We start from the raw sequence: 14,456 nt of genomic DNA, 5'->3' as shown, positions 1-14,456 counted from the left end.
GTATGAAACAGTATACCAATGCTAAATGACATCAGGATACTCATCAATTACTTTGTTATTTATTACACATTTTCCTCACTACACTGTCTTGTTCTCTTGTCTAAACCCTTAGCAGTTGGAAGGTAAAGGCGTGTGACTGAAGTGCTGGGTGTGAGAAGTGAGTCAGCAACAAGAAACCTAAGCAGTAAGTCCTTTCCTCAAAGGCCAAGGGCTACGTAAGTGAACATCTAACACCCCCTTTCCTTACCTTGTCTAAAGGTGGGTGGGGCTAGTACAGGTCACCGTGCCACTTACACTGTCATACACACTGTCACACGCCACCTCATAACACACACATTCAGTGCTGCACCACAGACTTTACCTTGAGTCAGATATAGGTTTGGATGCCTTTCTGCCTTTAATTTTAAATTCATGGGATGTTCCTTCAGGTTCTTTCTCTGCTTTGAAAGCCACATTTGGTGGCACAGGAGGAACACGAATTCGCAACCCAAACAAATGCTTCTTCTTCTTTATTTCTTTCCCAGACATAAACCTAAATTTTTAAAAAAATTGACTAAAATTTTAAAAACTGCACATTCATATGGAAGGCCCTACCATACTTTCATGGAGAACTACCAGATACCACAAAATATTTTCCCCTTGATTTCCATTATTTTTTTTTCTCCATCTTTATTAACTTGAGTATTTCTTATTTACATTTCGATTGTTATTCCCTTTCCCGGTTTCCACATCCCCCTCGCCTCTCCCCCTCCCCTTCTCTATAGGTGTTCCCCTCCCCATCCTCCCCCCATTACTGCCCTCCCCCCAACAATCACATTCACTGGGGGTTCAGTCTTGGCAGGACCAAGGGCTTCCCCTTCCACTGGTGCTCTTACTAGGATATTCATTGCTACCTATAGGTTGGAGCCAGGGTCAGTCCATGGATAGTCTTTGGGTGGTGGCTTAGTCCCTGGAGATTCCTTTATTTTTATCTACCCCATAGCTGGCTACAGAGTCTTACCTAAAGGCTACAGGCTTTCATGAGTGGAAAGGATAGGACAAGAACAGAAAAAAGTCCCACATTCCCACATGGCTTCTAGATTAGGTTTGATAATAGGTAACTAATTAATAACAGATTCCCATTCATGGGAAGCCAAGTTGGGGGGATTATTTAAATTCAGGTTTTTGTGGTTATTACTGTTATGAGACAGGTCTCATTATAAAGGTAAATTGGCTTGAATTCATGATTCTCCTGCCTCAACCTCCCAAGTACTTAACATCACAGTATGAGCCACTATTTCTGGCTCTGAACCCTGGGACTGTGGAGCAGCCTGAACTTGTCAGTAATGCCCTGTCTCTAAATTAATAATTAAATCATCTCAGGAAGCAAAAAGTATTGAGTCCCAACAAACTCTATTTCAGAGTATCTTTATAATACAAAAAAATTGACCAGAGACAATCAAAAGGCCATCCTAAAGATCCAGAAAATAAAATGAGTATGAACGGTATGTAATTCAGCCATGAGGTTGAAAGCAATTTAGATCCGAAAAGGGTCAGCATAGTGTGTCTGGAAAACACACTAGGATCTCTGTAACCCAACACCTCCATAGACTTTATATCTCTACTAGAACATTCCAGGCCACAGAAACTTGTGTCAGTCAGTTGCTCAAATTGTCTTCCATTTTTATGTACATAAAGAGTGGGTACCTCTCATTCTACCATTAACAGTAACATGTATTTCTTACATTTTAAGGCAGAATTAGGAATTTACTTCAACAATACTTTTATTAGTACAATTACTCAATTGCCTTATACATTTTCAAAATAATTTAAAGATCTAGTTACAAGTAACTAAAATATTATCTAGTAAGAAAATACTGTCAGGTTCAAAACAGAATCTTCTCAACACCAAAAATTTTATAGTACAAGAATAGACTGTCTGAGTCTGTATACATACTCTTATAAGAATTTCCTTGTCATTTTGAAAATATTTTCAAAAAATGTAGAAATGCCAGATTTAAAGAAGAAAGGAGTAGTCTATACAAGAATATCAGATTTTCTCAGTGAATTATCTAAGGCCACTCAGATCAATACTACTTAGTACTACTGACTCAGTAACTTACTTCCTGCCCCTCCACACGGCAATAACTAATCTTAAACCACAGGAGACCCTCCATCTGTTTGCATACTCCCACCTGCTAACAGGATGAGTTCACTTTATCCTCAGTATCTTCCATACAAAATACATTACTAGTAAATATGCTTCTTTAAGAGAGTAGACTAAATCTACCATCCCCATCAGGATACTGATATGCCTCCCGCCCACCCATTCTCTGAAGATTATTCTTCTCCAGCCTTCTGGAATCCCTACCTTACTCTGACCAGAAGAGAACAGGACATTAAAACATTTAAAACAGCATGTACTTCTTCTGTAACACCAACCCCACAATTCTTAATGCCCTCAGTCTCTCCTTACTCTCTCCCTTCTAAGGATATGTAAAATAAATCCACTTACATGGTCTTGTAATCATTTAATGCCTCCAGAACATGCTCATATCTTTCAGATTTGGGCGTGTCTGCCAGCTGTGAAGTATCGAGAAACAATTTAATACACTGTAAGTTCATTCATTAATAATAGACAGGTGCTAGACTATAAGTTCATTCATTAATAATAGACAGGTGCTAGACAGAGCTAGCGGATACGTGTTCAGAAGACCTAGCATCCATCTATCCTGGGTCCTCACTGAGTTACTACGTGACCTACCCAGTGCCACTGAACCTTTCAAGACTGACTTTCTATCTCTTAAAAGAAGTTTAAATTTTACACCCATTTTGTTATTAGTTCATTACATGAAATAAGTGTATTTGTAGAACAACTACATACTATAAACACTACAAAACTGACATATTAGTAGTCATATTCAATTTCTTATAGCTCTATGACTTAGGGAAATAATACCTCTAGTATTATAGTACACACAATCTCTACAACAATAAAAACAACAAAACTGTGAAACTGGAAGGGTTCTTTTCATAATTATACAGTTTAGTTGGTCCCAAATAGCTCAGCACCTCTTCGACTTCACAAACTACTATGGTTTTTTTTTTTTTTGGGGGGGGGGGGTCTTTTGTTTGTTTTTCTCTTTTCTCTTTTCTAGACAGTCTCTCTGTGTGCCCTGGCTACCCTGGAATTCACTCTGTAGACCAGACTCTTCTCAAACTCCTAGAGATCCACCTCCCTCTACCTGCCAAGTGCTGGGATACAAGGCGGGAACCACCCAGCCCACTTTTTAAAATCTATACATTCACTTGGCAGTGGTGGCACACAACTTTGATTCCAGTACTTGGAAGGCAGAGGCAGAAGTAAGTTCAAGGCCACCTTGGTCGATGCTAGGGTTACACAGAGAATCCCTGTCTCAAAAACACTAACCCAACCAAAGTTTAAAATTTAGCCTCACTGATATAGATAGATAAGATATATAGACAGATAAAGACAGAAAGAGACAGAGTTCTATATAATCTGATACAAAGAATGTTCACTAGTTGAAGTATCCACGCCCAAGGACATTATCAAGTGAAAGAGAACTCAATCTGCCAAAAGCAATGTTGGAGCTAGAAAAGGCTCACAAGTCATTCTCTAACTCCAGAGGGAAGTCAAGCCTGAGACAAGCCCTGATAGCTAACAAGCTAACCCACAGGCGGCACTGATGTTAGTGAGCCAGCCCCAAGCTACGAGCCCTGAAAACACACAACCAAAGTCCAAAGAATAATAAAAAAATTGGAACTTTAAAAGTAGCCCCTAGAACTGCGCAACTGCTCCTGAGATGTGGCTTCTCAAGCTGAGCTCGGCCTTGGTATTCTTTAGCGAGAGGACTTCAAGGCTGGCCTGTGTATGGACCCAACTTCAGTGACCACTGGACTTCTGGCACTGTTGCAGAGCTCATAAATGCCCATCTCTCAGTGCAAGATGCTAGGTAATGCTCTTAAGGACCTGTCCAAGTGCCATTCTCCCAGGTGCAACAGATGAAAAACGTTCCAATGGACGTGGTTCAAGCCTGCAAAGCTTCTTCCCTGGACAAGACCACCCAGTGGAAGCCTCCACAGAACTGTCTGCCTGCCTGGCTGCTGGCTACTTGGTAAGAAGCCTAACTTTTACATTAGCATGGTATTATATGGAATGTTTGGGTGGATAAACCAAGTCTACTCAAAAGACAAATCTTGTGTGGACATGCTAAGTCCAAGCACCTCACAGCTCTGAAGGCCACACAAAGGTAAGATGAACTGCTCCAATCCTCCTGTTAGAAAGAACGCCATAAGCTAGGCTCTGCTGGTTGTTCTTTCAGCACTTCTGGTGCTGGTGCTAGCTGTACTGGGTCAGTTATGCTAGGTCACCACCAGGCTGTCCTCCTGATCTGAGATACACATGACAGAGTCTGGAGGAAGCTTTACGGATTGAACACATCAGAAGCTCATACTCACAGGGCTTGGTGGTACATGCCTTTAATTCTAGCACTTGGGAGGCTTTGAGTTCAAGGCCAGTCAGTTTCCAAGACAGCCAGAGATACATAGATAGACTTGTCTCAAAATAACAAAGGGGCTGGAGAGATGGCTCAGCGGTCAAAAGCACTGACTGCTCTTTCCAGAGGGCCTGAGTTCAATTCCCAGCACCCACATGGTGGCTCACAACCATCTGAAATGGGATCCAAGGCTCTCTTCTGGTGTCTGAAGACAGCTAACAGTGTACTCAATACATTGAATAAATAAGTGTTTAAAATAAGTAACAAAAAAGCAGCACATACTCAACCCTCTAAAGTACAATCTTAAGACACAGAATTTCTATTTAAGGAAGAATGAATAAGCAGATTTTGAAGTTTGGAAGAAAAAAGGCAAGTCCTGGATCTAATTCAACCTTTCATCAAGACCACCATCTTTTTATGAGACCCAGTTATCTACTCTTAGCTTAATATTACTAGTGGTAAAAACTAAATCGCTTACTGAACCTCACTTCATAAGCATTATAGTTGAGCAAAAGCGCTCTCTCTCTCTCTCTCTCTCTCTCTCTCTCTCTCTCTCTCTCTCTCTCTCTCTTTCTCACTCTCTCTCTTTCTCTCTCTCTCTTTTTCTCTCTCTCTCTCTTTCTCTCTCTTTTTCTCTCTCCCTCTTTCTTTTTCTCTCTCTTTTTCTCTCTCTCTCTTTCTTTTCTTATCCCCAACCCCAAGCAAAAGCTCTCTTAAAGCCTTCTCTTCCATTTTACAAGACAACCAGGCAAATATCTGAAAACAGCTTTTATAAGTCTGAAACTGGGCTCAGGTTTCTAATAGGCCACATCATGTGATTACTTCATATAAACTGTCTGATCTTCCTGTTTCCCCTTGTATCCTCAAATCTGAAGTCTTATTAGATGAGTTATAATCAAATCAAAAATCCCTACTATATTATCTGTTTTATTATACTAAAGTTTAAAAGAAAAAAGCAGGTCATAGTGGCACATGGTTTTAATCCCAGCACTTGGGGAGACAGAGGCAGAAGCAAGTAGACCTCTGAGTTTGAGCCCAGCCTGATCTACATAGTGAGTTCCAGGATAGCCAGAAATATCAGTGAGATCCTGTATCTGTGCAAAAAGAACAGCAGCAACAAGACTTTTCAAAGATCTTTATATACGGTCCACCCCTCCACCACTGCTCTATAGATTAAACTAAGCCTCATATATACTGTGCAAATAATGTTTTATCACTGAACTACATCCTGGGTCCTCTTTATACTGTTTTCTTCTTTTTTTAAGCAGAAGATTCATGTATTCCCAGCTGACACCCAACTTCCCATTTTTCTGTGTCCATCTCCTAAGTTCTGGCACATGCCTGGTTTTACCTGGTGTTAGGGACTAAAGCAGGCCTCATCATGCTCGGCAAGAGCTGCACCATCTGAGCTAGTCTGCAGGCCCCTATAAATTTTATGTGGGGAATGTGGGGAAAGACAAAATTTTGCTTTATAGCCCAGTTGGTCCCAAACATCTAACAATAGGTATCTGTGCCATATTACCTCTCAGTGCCTAACTCAATCATAGGCTAGCTTTGAACCTGTGATCCTACTGCAATTGCCTTCTGAGTAGCTAACTCAATCATAGGCGAGCTTTGAACCTGTGATCCTACTACAATTGCCTTCTGAGTAGCTGGGATTACAGCATTAATAGACCTTATTTTTATTTTATACTCTTAAGATAAATATTCGCTATGTAGCCCTGGCCAGCCTAGAACACCCTACATAGATTAGGCTGGAATGAAATTCAGTGTTCTCCCTGCCTCTGCCTTCCAAATGCTCTGATCAAAAGTGTGTGCCAATTTTTGTTTTCAGCTCAAATATTTTTAGGTATTTTCTCTTGATCCCAGCATCCTTTCCAAAGACAAAACAGAACTTTGGCCCCTTTTACAAGCTCCATTAATATTTCCCAAACAAGTTTTCTTACTGTTTTTCAAGTCAGCTATAAATCCATTTAACTTTGGCTTAATTGTTTGCATTTCAGTATCTTATTTGAAGTCAGTTTATAATTTGTGTATACCATGTCCACAGCATTCTATAAAACAGGGTTGCACATCTGAAACAACAATATTTACAGTATTTATTCCTATAAGGTTTTTTAAATTGCTTTATAAAACTTCAAAATTCACTTATATGAAATATCAACTTTCTATTTTGCTGAGAATCAACAACAAAACTGATTTCCTTTTTCTGAAACCTACTTTTTTACTTTTTGAAAATTACAGTATCTGGGCAAGGTGGCATATTCCTTTGATCCCAGCACTCAGGAGGCAGAGGCAGGGGGAATCTCTGAATTGAAGGCCAGCCTGGTTCACATTGTAAATTCTACGACAGCCAGAACTACACAAAGAAACTTTGTCTTTAGAGAGAGAGAGAGAGAGAGAGAGAGAGAGAGAGAGAGAGAGAGAGAGAGAGAGAGAGAGAGAGACATAAGCCACAGAAAATTGTCCAGTGCCTCCCCTCATGCCTTTTCTCAAATTTTATCTCCAGTCTCTGGAGAACACTATTTGTGCAGGATGCTATCTTTGACCTCATGTAAAAGGGTGAAAGCTTGGGGTTGGGGATTTAGCTCAGTGGTAGAGCGCTTGCCTAGCAAGCGCAAGGCCCTGGGTTCGGTCCCCAGCTCCGAAAAAAAGAAAAGAAAAAAAAAAAAAAAAAGAGGGTGAAAGCTCTCCCTGTGTTACACTCTAAAGTGCACCACCTATCAACTGTGACAGGATAAACTAGACTGTCAGAATCATGTTATATAGTAAGTGTGCTATCTCTCTGTGAGGGAGAGCTGAATAATGTCACCAACATACAACCTCATTTTTAGTGTTTAGGGCTTGTTTTTGAGACAAGGCGTTACTGTATTTATGTAAGCCCAGGTTGGCCTTGTGAAATGATGACCCTTTTGCATCAGCCTGAAGAGACCATAGGTATGCAAGCACATGCCCAGTTCATATACACTTAGCTTCAGGTTTATATCTATATACAAATGTGTTATTAATTTGAAATATAATTCTTCCTCTAACAAAATATACCCTTTAACAACTAGAGTTCTTGCCATCTATTCAATAGTAATATAAAACATACAGAGTCCTAAGTATTACTGTCATTCAGACTTCTTATTTTTACTGAAAAATAGACATTCTATTACACTTCATAGACTCCAGACATCTCTCTCACATCTACTGAGTTCCCTCCACCTTTCTTCTAAAAATTAAGGCAGCACTATGTATAGGCTGCTGTCAATCTTAGGCTTAAGGTTTTAAGACTACAACCAATAGAAATTGAGCTATATTGAAAACTAAGATTTAAGGACTGGGAGATGGCTCATTGGTTAAGAGCACTGACTGCTTTTCCAGAGGTCCTGAGTTCAATTCCCAGCAACCACATGGTGGCTCACAACCATCTGTAATGGGATCTGATGCCCTCTTCTGGTGTGTCTGAAGACAGCTACAGTGTACTTATATATAATAAATAAATAAATTTTTAAAAAAAAAAAGAAAAACCCAAAGATTTAAAATAAAATCATAGTAGGAGTAAAAAAAAAAAAAAACAAATGATATCAGGCAGAAGAGTACAGACTATATCAATTAGTAGGTTGAACATGCTAAGGCAATCTAATTTAATAGCAGCACTTCAACTAAAACATTAAAACAAACTTTTTAATTGCATTTTTTAAATTTAATTTTAAACATTATCCCATTTCCCGGTTTCCTGCTATCCTATCCCCCACCCCCTGCTTCTGTGAGGGTGTCCCCTCACCCACCCATCCACTCCCTTCCACCTCCTAACCCTGACATTTCCCTACCCTGGGGCATCAAGCCTTGGCAGGACCAAGGGCTTCTCCTCCCATTGATGCCTAACAAGGCTATCCTCTGCTACATATGCAGATGGAGCCATAGGTCCATCCCTGCATTTTCTTGGGATGGTAGTTTAGTCCCTGGGAGATCTGGTTGGTTGATATTGTGTTCTTATGGGGTTGCAAATCCCTTCAGCTCCTTCAATCTTTCCTCTAAATTCTCCATTGTGGACCCAGTTTATTGTGGTCTCAAACTTAATAATTATATTAAGTGTTCTTATTATCCATTATCAAGCAGGAGGCTATCAACCTGTAGGTCAGCACTCTGGAGACAGATGCAGGAAAATCACTGTCTTAAGTTTCAGGCCAACCTGGTCTACACACAAAGTTCCAGGCAAGCTAGGGCTATACAGTGAAGCTGTATCCAAATGAAATAAATAAAAAAATCTAAAACCTATCGTTATCTTCTATGGTTATAAACCTATGGTTATAAAAAGTCTAAAAACAGACACACATCTTTAATCTCAGCACTCAAAGACAAAAGCAGGAGGAACTCTTGAGTTTGAGACCACCATGGCCTATATAATTGAGTTCCAGAACAGGATTACATAGAGAGAGACTTTCTCAAAAAAAAGCAAACACAATGCTGTAGGTCTGAGTACAAACTAAATATGTATCATATATTATTGTGTCCCTGGTACTCCATAAAACTGTACAGCCCACCACTTCTTTGGTACCCTATTTAATATGATCTCTAGCACCAAAGCCATACACACAGAAATTCACTATAAATATCCAATTAGCAGACACATTTTACAAGAGTACATGTATAACTACAATACATATAATCCCATAAACTATAGAAAAACATTTCCACCCAAGTAGTTAAGAATCCATACTTTACATTTTATTGTATTTATATGCGTACATGATATGCATATAAAAGTCATAAGTAATTGTGTGTAATCAGTTCTCTCTGTCCATACTTACATGGTTACAGAGATAAGACTCTTCTTGAGTACCTTACCCACTGAGTAAGCTTACTAGCCCAATAATCTGTATTTTAATAATTCTAAGTAAAAATTAAAACTACCAGAAAACTTAACTTTCACTTTGCATTGTTTTATAGTTCCAAAATCTTTTTAATGGCCTTATATTTTTTGTATCTTACTTTTTCTTCTTAAGACAAACACTTGCTGTATAGCACAGGCTAGCCTTGCACCCACGGCAGTCTTGCTAACTGGCTTTCAGTTCTAGATCCCCTCTCCAAAAGCTCTCTGTAAAACTAGCACTGGTAGATAACCCATTACAGTGGAGACATCAGAAGTCACTCTGTACTGAGTGTTCTAATACTGACCTATCCCAGCACTCACTGATACAGATATTTAAGATATATAAGATATGCAAGAGGAAAAGAATAATACTGGTTATTTCTCTAAGACTTTCTATAGGAAACTGAAAAAGAGAAAATACACATAATATACCCAATAAAATTTTTTCTAGCAGAACTTTAACTATGCCTCTGACTTCAGAATATGGAAGAATCAAGTAATTTATTTCCGCCAAGTTTCCCAAGACAATAAGACAATAAGACAATAGTTCTGATATCCTTAACAAAGTGATCTCCTGCACAAAAAAATAAAAAACTGAACCTCAGTTGTCTGACTTGTTCATACATTTTCTCAGTTTTTCACAAAAACAAAGCATAGACATCAAGGAGCTGTGAGCCACCTACCTCTCCAGGGTGCAATCTGTCCCAGTTGTCATTAATGTATGTCATAAGCTCAAGTTCAGAGTCAAAGTACTTCTTCTTGTGAATAACACTTAGGTTGTAAAGGCATAGGTGTGCTATATCTACCCTGGAATCCAAAAATAATCAAATACACGAAAACTGATTTTCGTTATTGTTAAGAAATCAGTTTCTTTATAAAACTAGTGTAATACAACCAAAGTGACACACTTAGGTGGACAGGTGCTCAATACTTAAATCACAGTCATAATACGATAAACTGATACACATGACGAAACCAGAAAACACTAGCTTAACTTATCTGGAATCATTATAAATGAAAACCTACCCCAATTACTTTCTAAACATATTTTAAGAAGATCTGGCTATGGTAGGAAACAATTTATTTATTATTAAGCCCTTGGTGTCTCACGGTAAGGGACCACAAAGCAGAGTGCACATTATTGGGCCTGGGCCACAGGTACAAGTTAGTACAGGTACATACTGTTCTTAAGTATGTAAAGCAAATAAAAATTTGTAAAATCATAGTATACACATTTTATTAGATCTCCAAAATTCTTATATCCAATAAATTATTACCATTCCAAAGCAGAAACTGTCATTTTATTTTATGTGGTCCCCTAAGGCACAAAAAGCTGAAAGCAGAAAAACTTAAGAGCATAAAGACAGCTGAGAGTAGTCTCTATAACCACCCATAATGAGCAGCCTGACAAACAACGACAGAATGCACAACCCTGGAGTCAACATAAGCCTTGGGGATTACTATAAGAAATAAAACCAGGCATAGAGAACACAGTTCATTTACATTTCCTATGGAAAGTTTCATGTGATGTGCACTCTTTAAAACATATAGCAGTTCATGCTTACCACTGTAATGGTAGACGTTTGAGGTATTCTGGTCCAGAACTGCAGACAGAGCAAATAAATGTATAAAACCTAAAGAAAGGTGGAAAAACAAAACAAAACAACAAAAAACAAAGAAAAAAACGAAGTTTTACACTGAGTATTCAAACAATTACAGCCAATATTCATCAAATAATATAAGGCTTTATAATGATGCACAAATCAAAATGTAATTTCAATTATGACACTAATAACCAATAATACTTAAAGTTCCTATCTGGGGATAAGGGACAATTTCTTTAACTATTAGAGAATTTTCAAGTTATTCTTACTAATAGCTTACGTGTGCCAAAATCTTTGATGGGTACTTTCGTAAGCATTACTTCACTCAATGTTCAAAAGGAGCTATAAAATAAACTCAAAAGGACAGTTATTCTTACTTATACCAAGACTTAAGCCGAGAGATCAGTAAGCCAACTTTAATGATCTTAGTTTTCTTCCTAGAGCTCACTGTCCTATCCTAATATCCTGGCATAGAAAGCACATGGTGTCTGCTTTTACAAGTTTTCAAATTTATTATACAATTTGTTTTAATAAGATCCTATGGTCTTTCAATTCTCATTGCAGTGTTCCTTTGAGCTTCGCGACTGGCAGGAATCAATGAGAACAGTTTTGAGAACTGTAGTCATAGAACAAATATAACCATGGAGACAATACTTAAAAGCTTTCTGATAATATTCCAAAGCATAGAAAATACATATAAAGCATGTTTACTATTCAGTGTTGTCAGTCTAAACTGACCCCTTTAACACATCATTGTCAAAGTTATTTTTGGAAATCTGAAACTGCAAAATAACCACAATTACAAAGCAGCTGACTGGTTAATCATTAAAATTCAAATGCTCTTCTTACCTATCTCCAAACAGCATTGGCTTTTGAAGGCATTGGACACAAGCCTCATGAAACCACTGCTTACATTTGCAGCACTGCAGCATCTTTAAATACCAGCTATCACAAAAAAAAAAAAAAAAGGAAGAGGAAATGAAATTAATTCTTTATAAAACAATACTTCACTGTAGTTCAAGACTGGTCTCCAACTCATAACTCCCCTGGCCTCCCCAGTGCTAGGATTATAAGTGTATGGCACTATTATTAAGCTAAATTACTACTTACTGATAAAGCAAGAATTCTTTTTAAAGAAAATATAACTAATACAGTTCTGATAAAAGCATTGTTTCTGCTATAAATACTAATATTAGTATTAATTGTTCCCAAAAAGGTTAATATCAATTATTTCATCCTTCCTCTCCTATCATGGAAATCTATATGCTCTTTAAGGTTAATTAGTATCTTTGATCTCTCTCAAATCACAAGATTCAGGGGGTTTGCTTTTTGTAGTGAGGTCTAATCCAGGTTGTTCTACACACTTTACCAATGAACTACACACCCATATAGCACTTTTTATTTTGTTTGTTGTTTTAATTTGTGATTTTTTTTTTAAAAAACATGGTCTCACATATTACAGGCTAGCCTCAAAGTGAAAATGACCTCAAAACTAGGGTCCTCCCACTTCCTTGTACTGAGATTAATCACTACTTCACCCAGTTCATGGCCTGCCAGACAGGCACTCTTACAGCTCAGCTACATCCTCGGGCCTCTTTGAAATGTTTTGAGTCTCATTTTGAGGTTGGCTTTCAATGCTTGATAACAACCATAGCCGCCAACTGTTTAAAAAGATCTTTTTTCAGCTTGGGTTCTTACTGATACACAGGTGAACCCTAAACTCCTAGCTAGCCAAGCAGTTCTCAACCTGTGAATTAGAAGCCCTTTAAGATCAAATGATCCTTTCACAGAAGTCATCTAAGACTATGGAAAAACAGAAATTTGTATTATAATTTATAACATTAGCAAACTTAGTAATGAAAATACTTTTATGATGGGGCAGGGGTCACCACAACACAAGGAAGTAAGTGTATTAAAGGGTTGCTGCATTAGGAAGGTTGAGAACTACTGTCTTAGGATGAAGCAATCACCCTTCTTCACCTCCTGAGTAAACTACAACTACAGATATGTACCACCACGCCTGGGTCCAAGCTGGCAGTTAAAAAAATTTTTAAAATATATATGTATATGTGCAGGAGCCTGCTTCTCTCTGTGGAATGCATCCTCTGAAGAGCAGCATGTACTTTTTTTTTTTTTTTTTTTTTAATTTTATTTCATGCAGTGCTCCTCTCTGTCCCATGATGGCATCGTGTGCTGGAATGAACTCAGGACCAAGGTCCTCTGAAGAGCCAGCATGTACTCTTAATCACCAAGCCCACCCTTCTACACCTCCCCCATAAATTTGTGTGCCTGTGTGTGGATACATTCATGTTGAGTGTAAATGCCCAGAAAAGGGTGTGGATCCCTGGACCCAGAGTTGCAGCTGGTTGTGAGTCACCAATATGGTTGCTGAGAACACAACTAAGATCCTTTAGAAGAGCTATCAACCCCTGGAGCCATCTTTCCACTGCCCCTGAAACTTTTTTGCTGTAGTTTATTATGCTTTTTTAACACCACTTCCCTGTATCTTACGAAAGATAGATTAAAAGGTACCAGTGTTTAGCCCAAATGCCAAATGGCCATATGAACATTTCTTTAAAAGATTTATTTACTTTATGTAAGAGTACACTGTAGATGTTTTCAGACACAACAGAAGAGGGCATCAGATTATATTACAGATGGTTGTGAGCCACCATGTGGTTGCTGGGAATTGAACTCAGGACCTCTGGAAGAACAATCGGTACTCTTAACCCCTGAGCCATCTCTCCAGCCCTTAACCAATTGTTTTATCCATTTGCAATTCCCTATCACTGCCACCATCAGTGATGAGAAGACAAACCAAGCACCCACAGCCCTAGTGCTCTTGGAAAGCTTGGCCTCAAGCACCTGAGGCCAGTTAAGTGGTTCACATAGAGCGAGACCACGATTCACACAAAACGGGGTCTTCATAAAAAACATTTTTACAAAGAGAAAGAAGATACTGTGCACTAGTAGAGGAAATCACATCAGAGGACGTGACGTAACTGTTACTTACTCTCCAGGGCCTCCACAGTAGCAGTAGCACTGCTGAACGTTGGTTTTATGACCTGCATCCCATTCAAGGTCAGCCACGCTATAGGGTAATGTCTGCTTCATGACTTGCAGTGCTTTGGCATTTGGTCCTTTCTTAAGTGCACCACCCCTCTACATATTAAAAGAAAAACATTTGAAAAAGTGAAGGTCAAGATTTTTAACCAAATTTTCTAATTTTTTTTTTTCCTTTTCTTTTTTTCGGAGCTGGGGACCGAACCCAGGGTCTTGCGCTTGCTAGGCAAGCGCTCTACCACTGAGCTAAATCCCCAACCCCAAATTTTCTAATTTTTAATTCTATAGTTTAAAAATGCCTGACACTTCTGAAATAATTTCCATTCTGAATTTCTATGACACCATATTGTCTGATCTGCTACTAATAATGTATTTATTTTATTGTATTCTTTCAATTTATTGCCCTAATCCCCACACCACTATCAGAAAGCACGA

General features: G+C 38.5%; 1 protein-coding gene across 2 annotated transcripts in view; it reads right to left on the bottom strand.

Moving 5' to 3' along the window:
* Mtf2 (metal response element binding transcription factor 2) overlaps positions 1-14,456 on the bottom strand; it is a 43,157-nt gene that overhangs the window by 8,207 nt on the left and 20,494 nt on the right. For both annotated transcript variants that reach the window (XM_032915990.1, XM_032915989.1), the window contains 6 exons: positions 13,972-14,120; positions 11,808-11,903; positions 10,920-10,988; positions 10,038-10,161; positions 2,495-2,562; positions 362-532 (listed from right to left, as the gene is read on the bottom strand). In XM_032915990.1, the coding sequence (XP_032771881.1) occupies positions 362-532; positions 2,495-2,562; positions 10,038-10,161; positions 10,920-10,988; positions 11,808-11,903; positions 13,972-14,120 (677 nt within the window). The remainder of the gene's footprint in view (positions 1-361; positions 533-2,494; positions 2,563-10,037; positions 10,162-10,919; positions 10,989-11,807; positions 11,904-13,971; positions 14,121-14,456) is intronic.

The sequence above is a fragment of the Rattus rattus genome, chromosome 11 (assembly GCF_011064425.1).
Source record: "Rattus rattus isolate New Zealand chromosome 11, Rrattus_CSIRO_v1, whole genome shotgun sequence".
In the NCBI taxonomy this organism is placed as follows: domain Eukaryota; kingdom Metazoa; phylum Chordata; class Mammalia; order Rodentia; family Muridae; genus Rattus; species Rattus rattus.
Note: the sequence above shows the minus strand (reverse complement) of the source record. Positions and strands in the feature narration are given on the sequence as shown.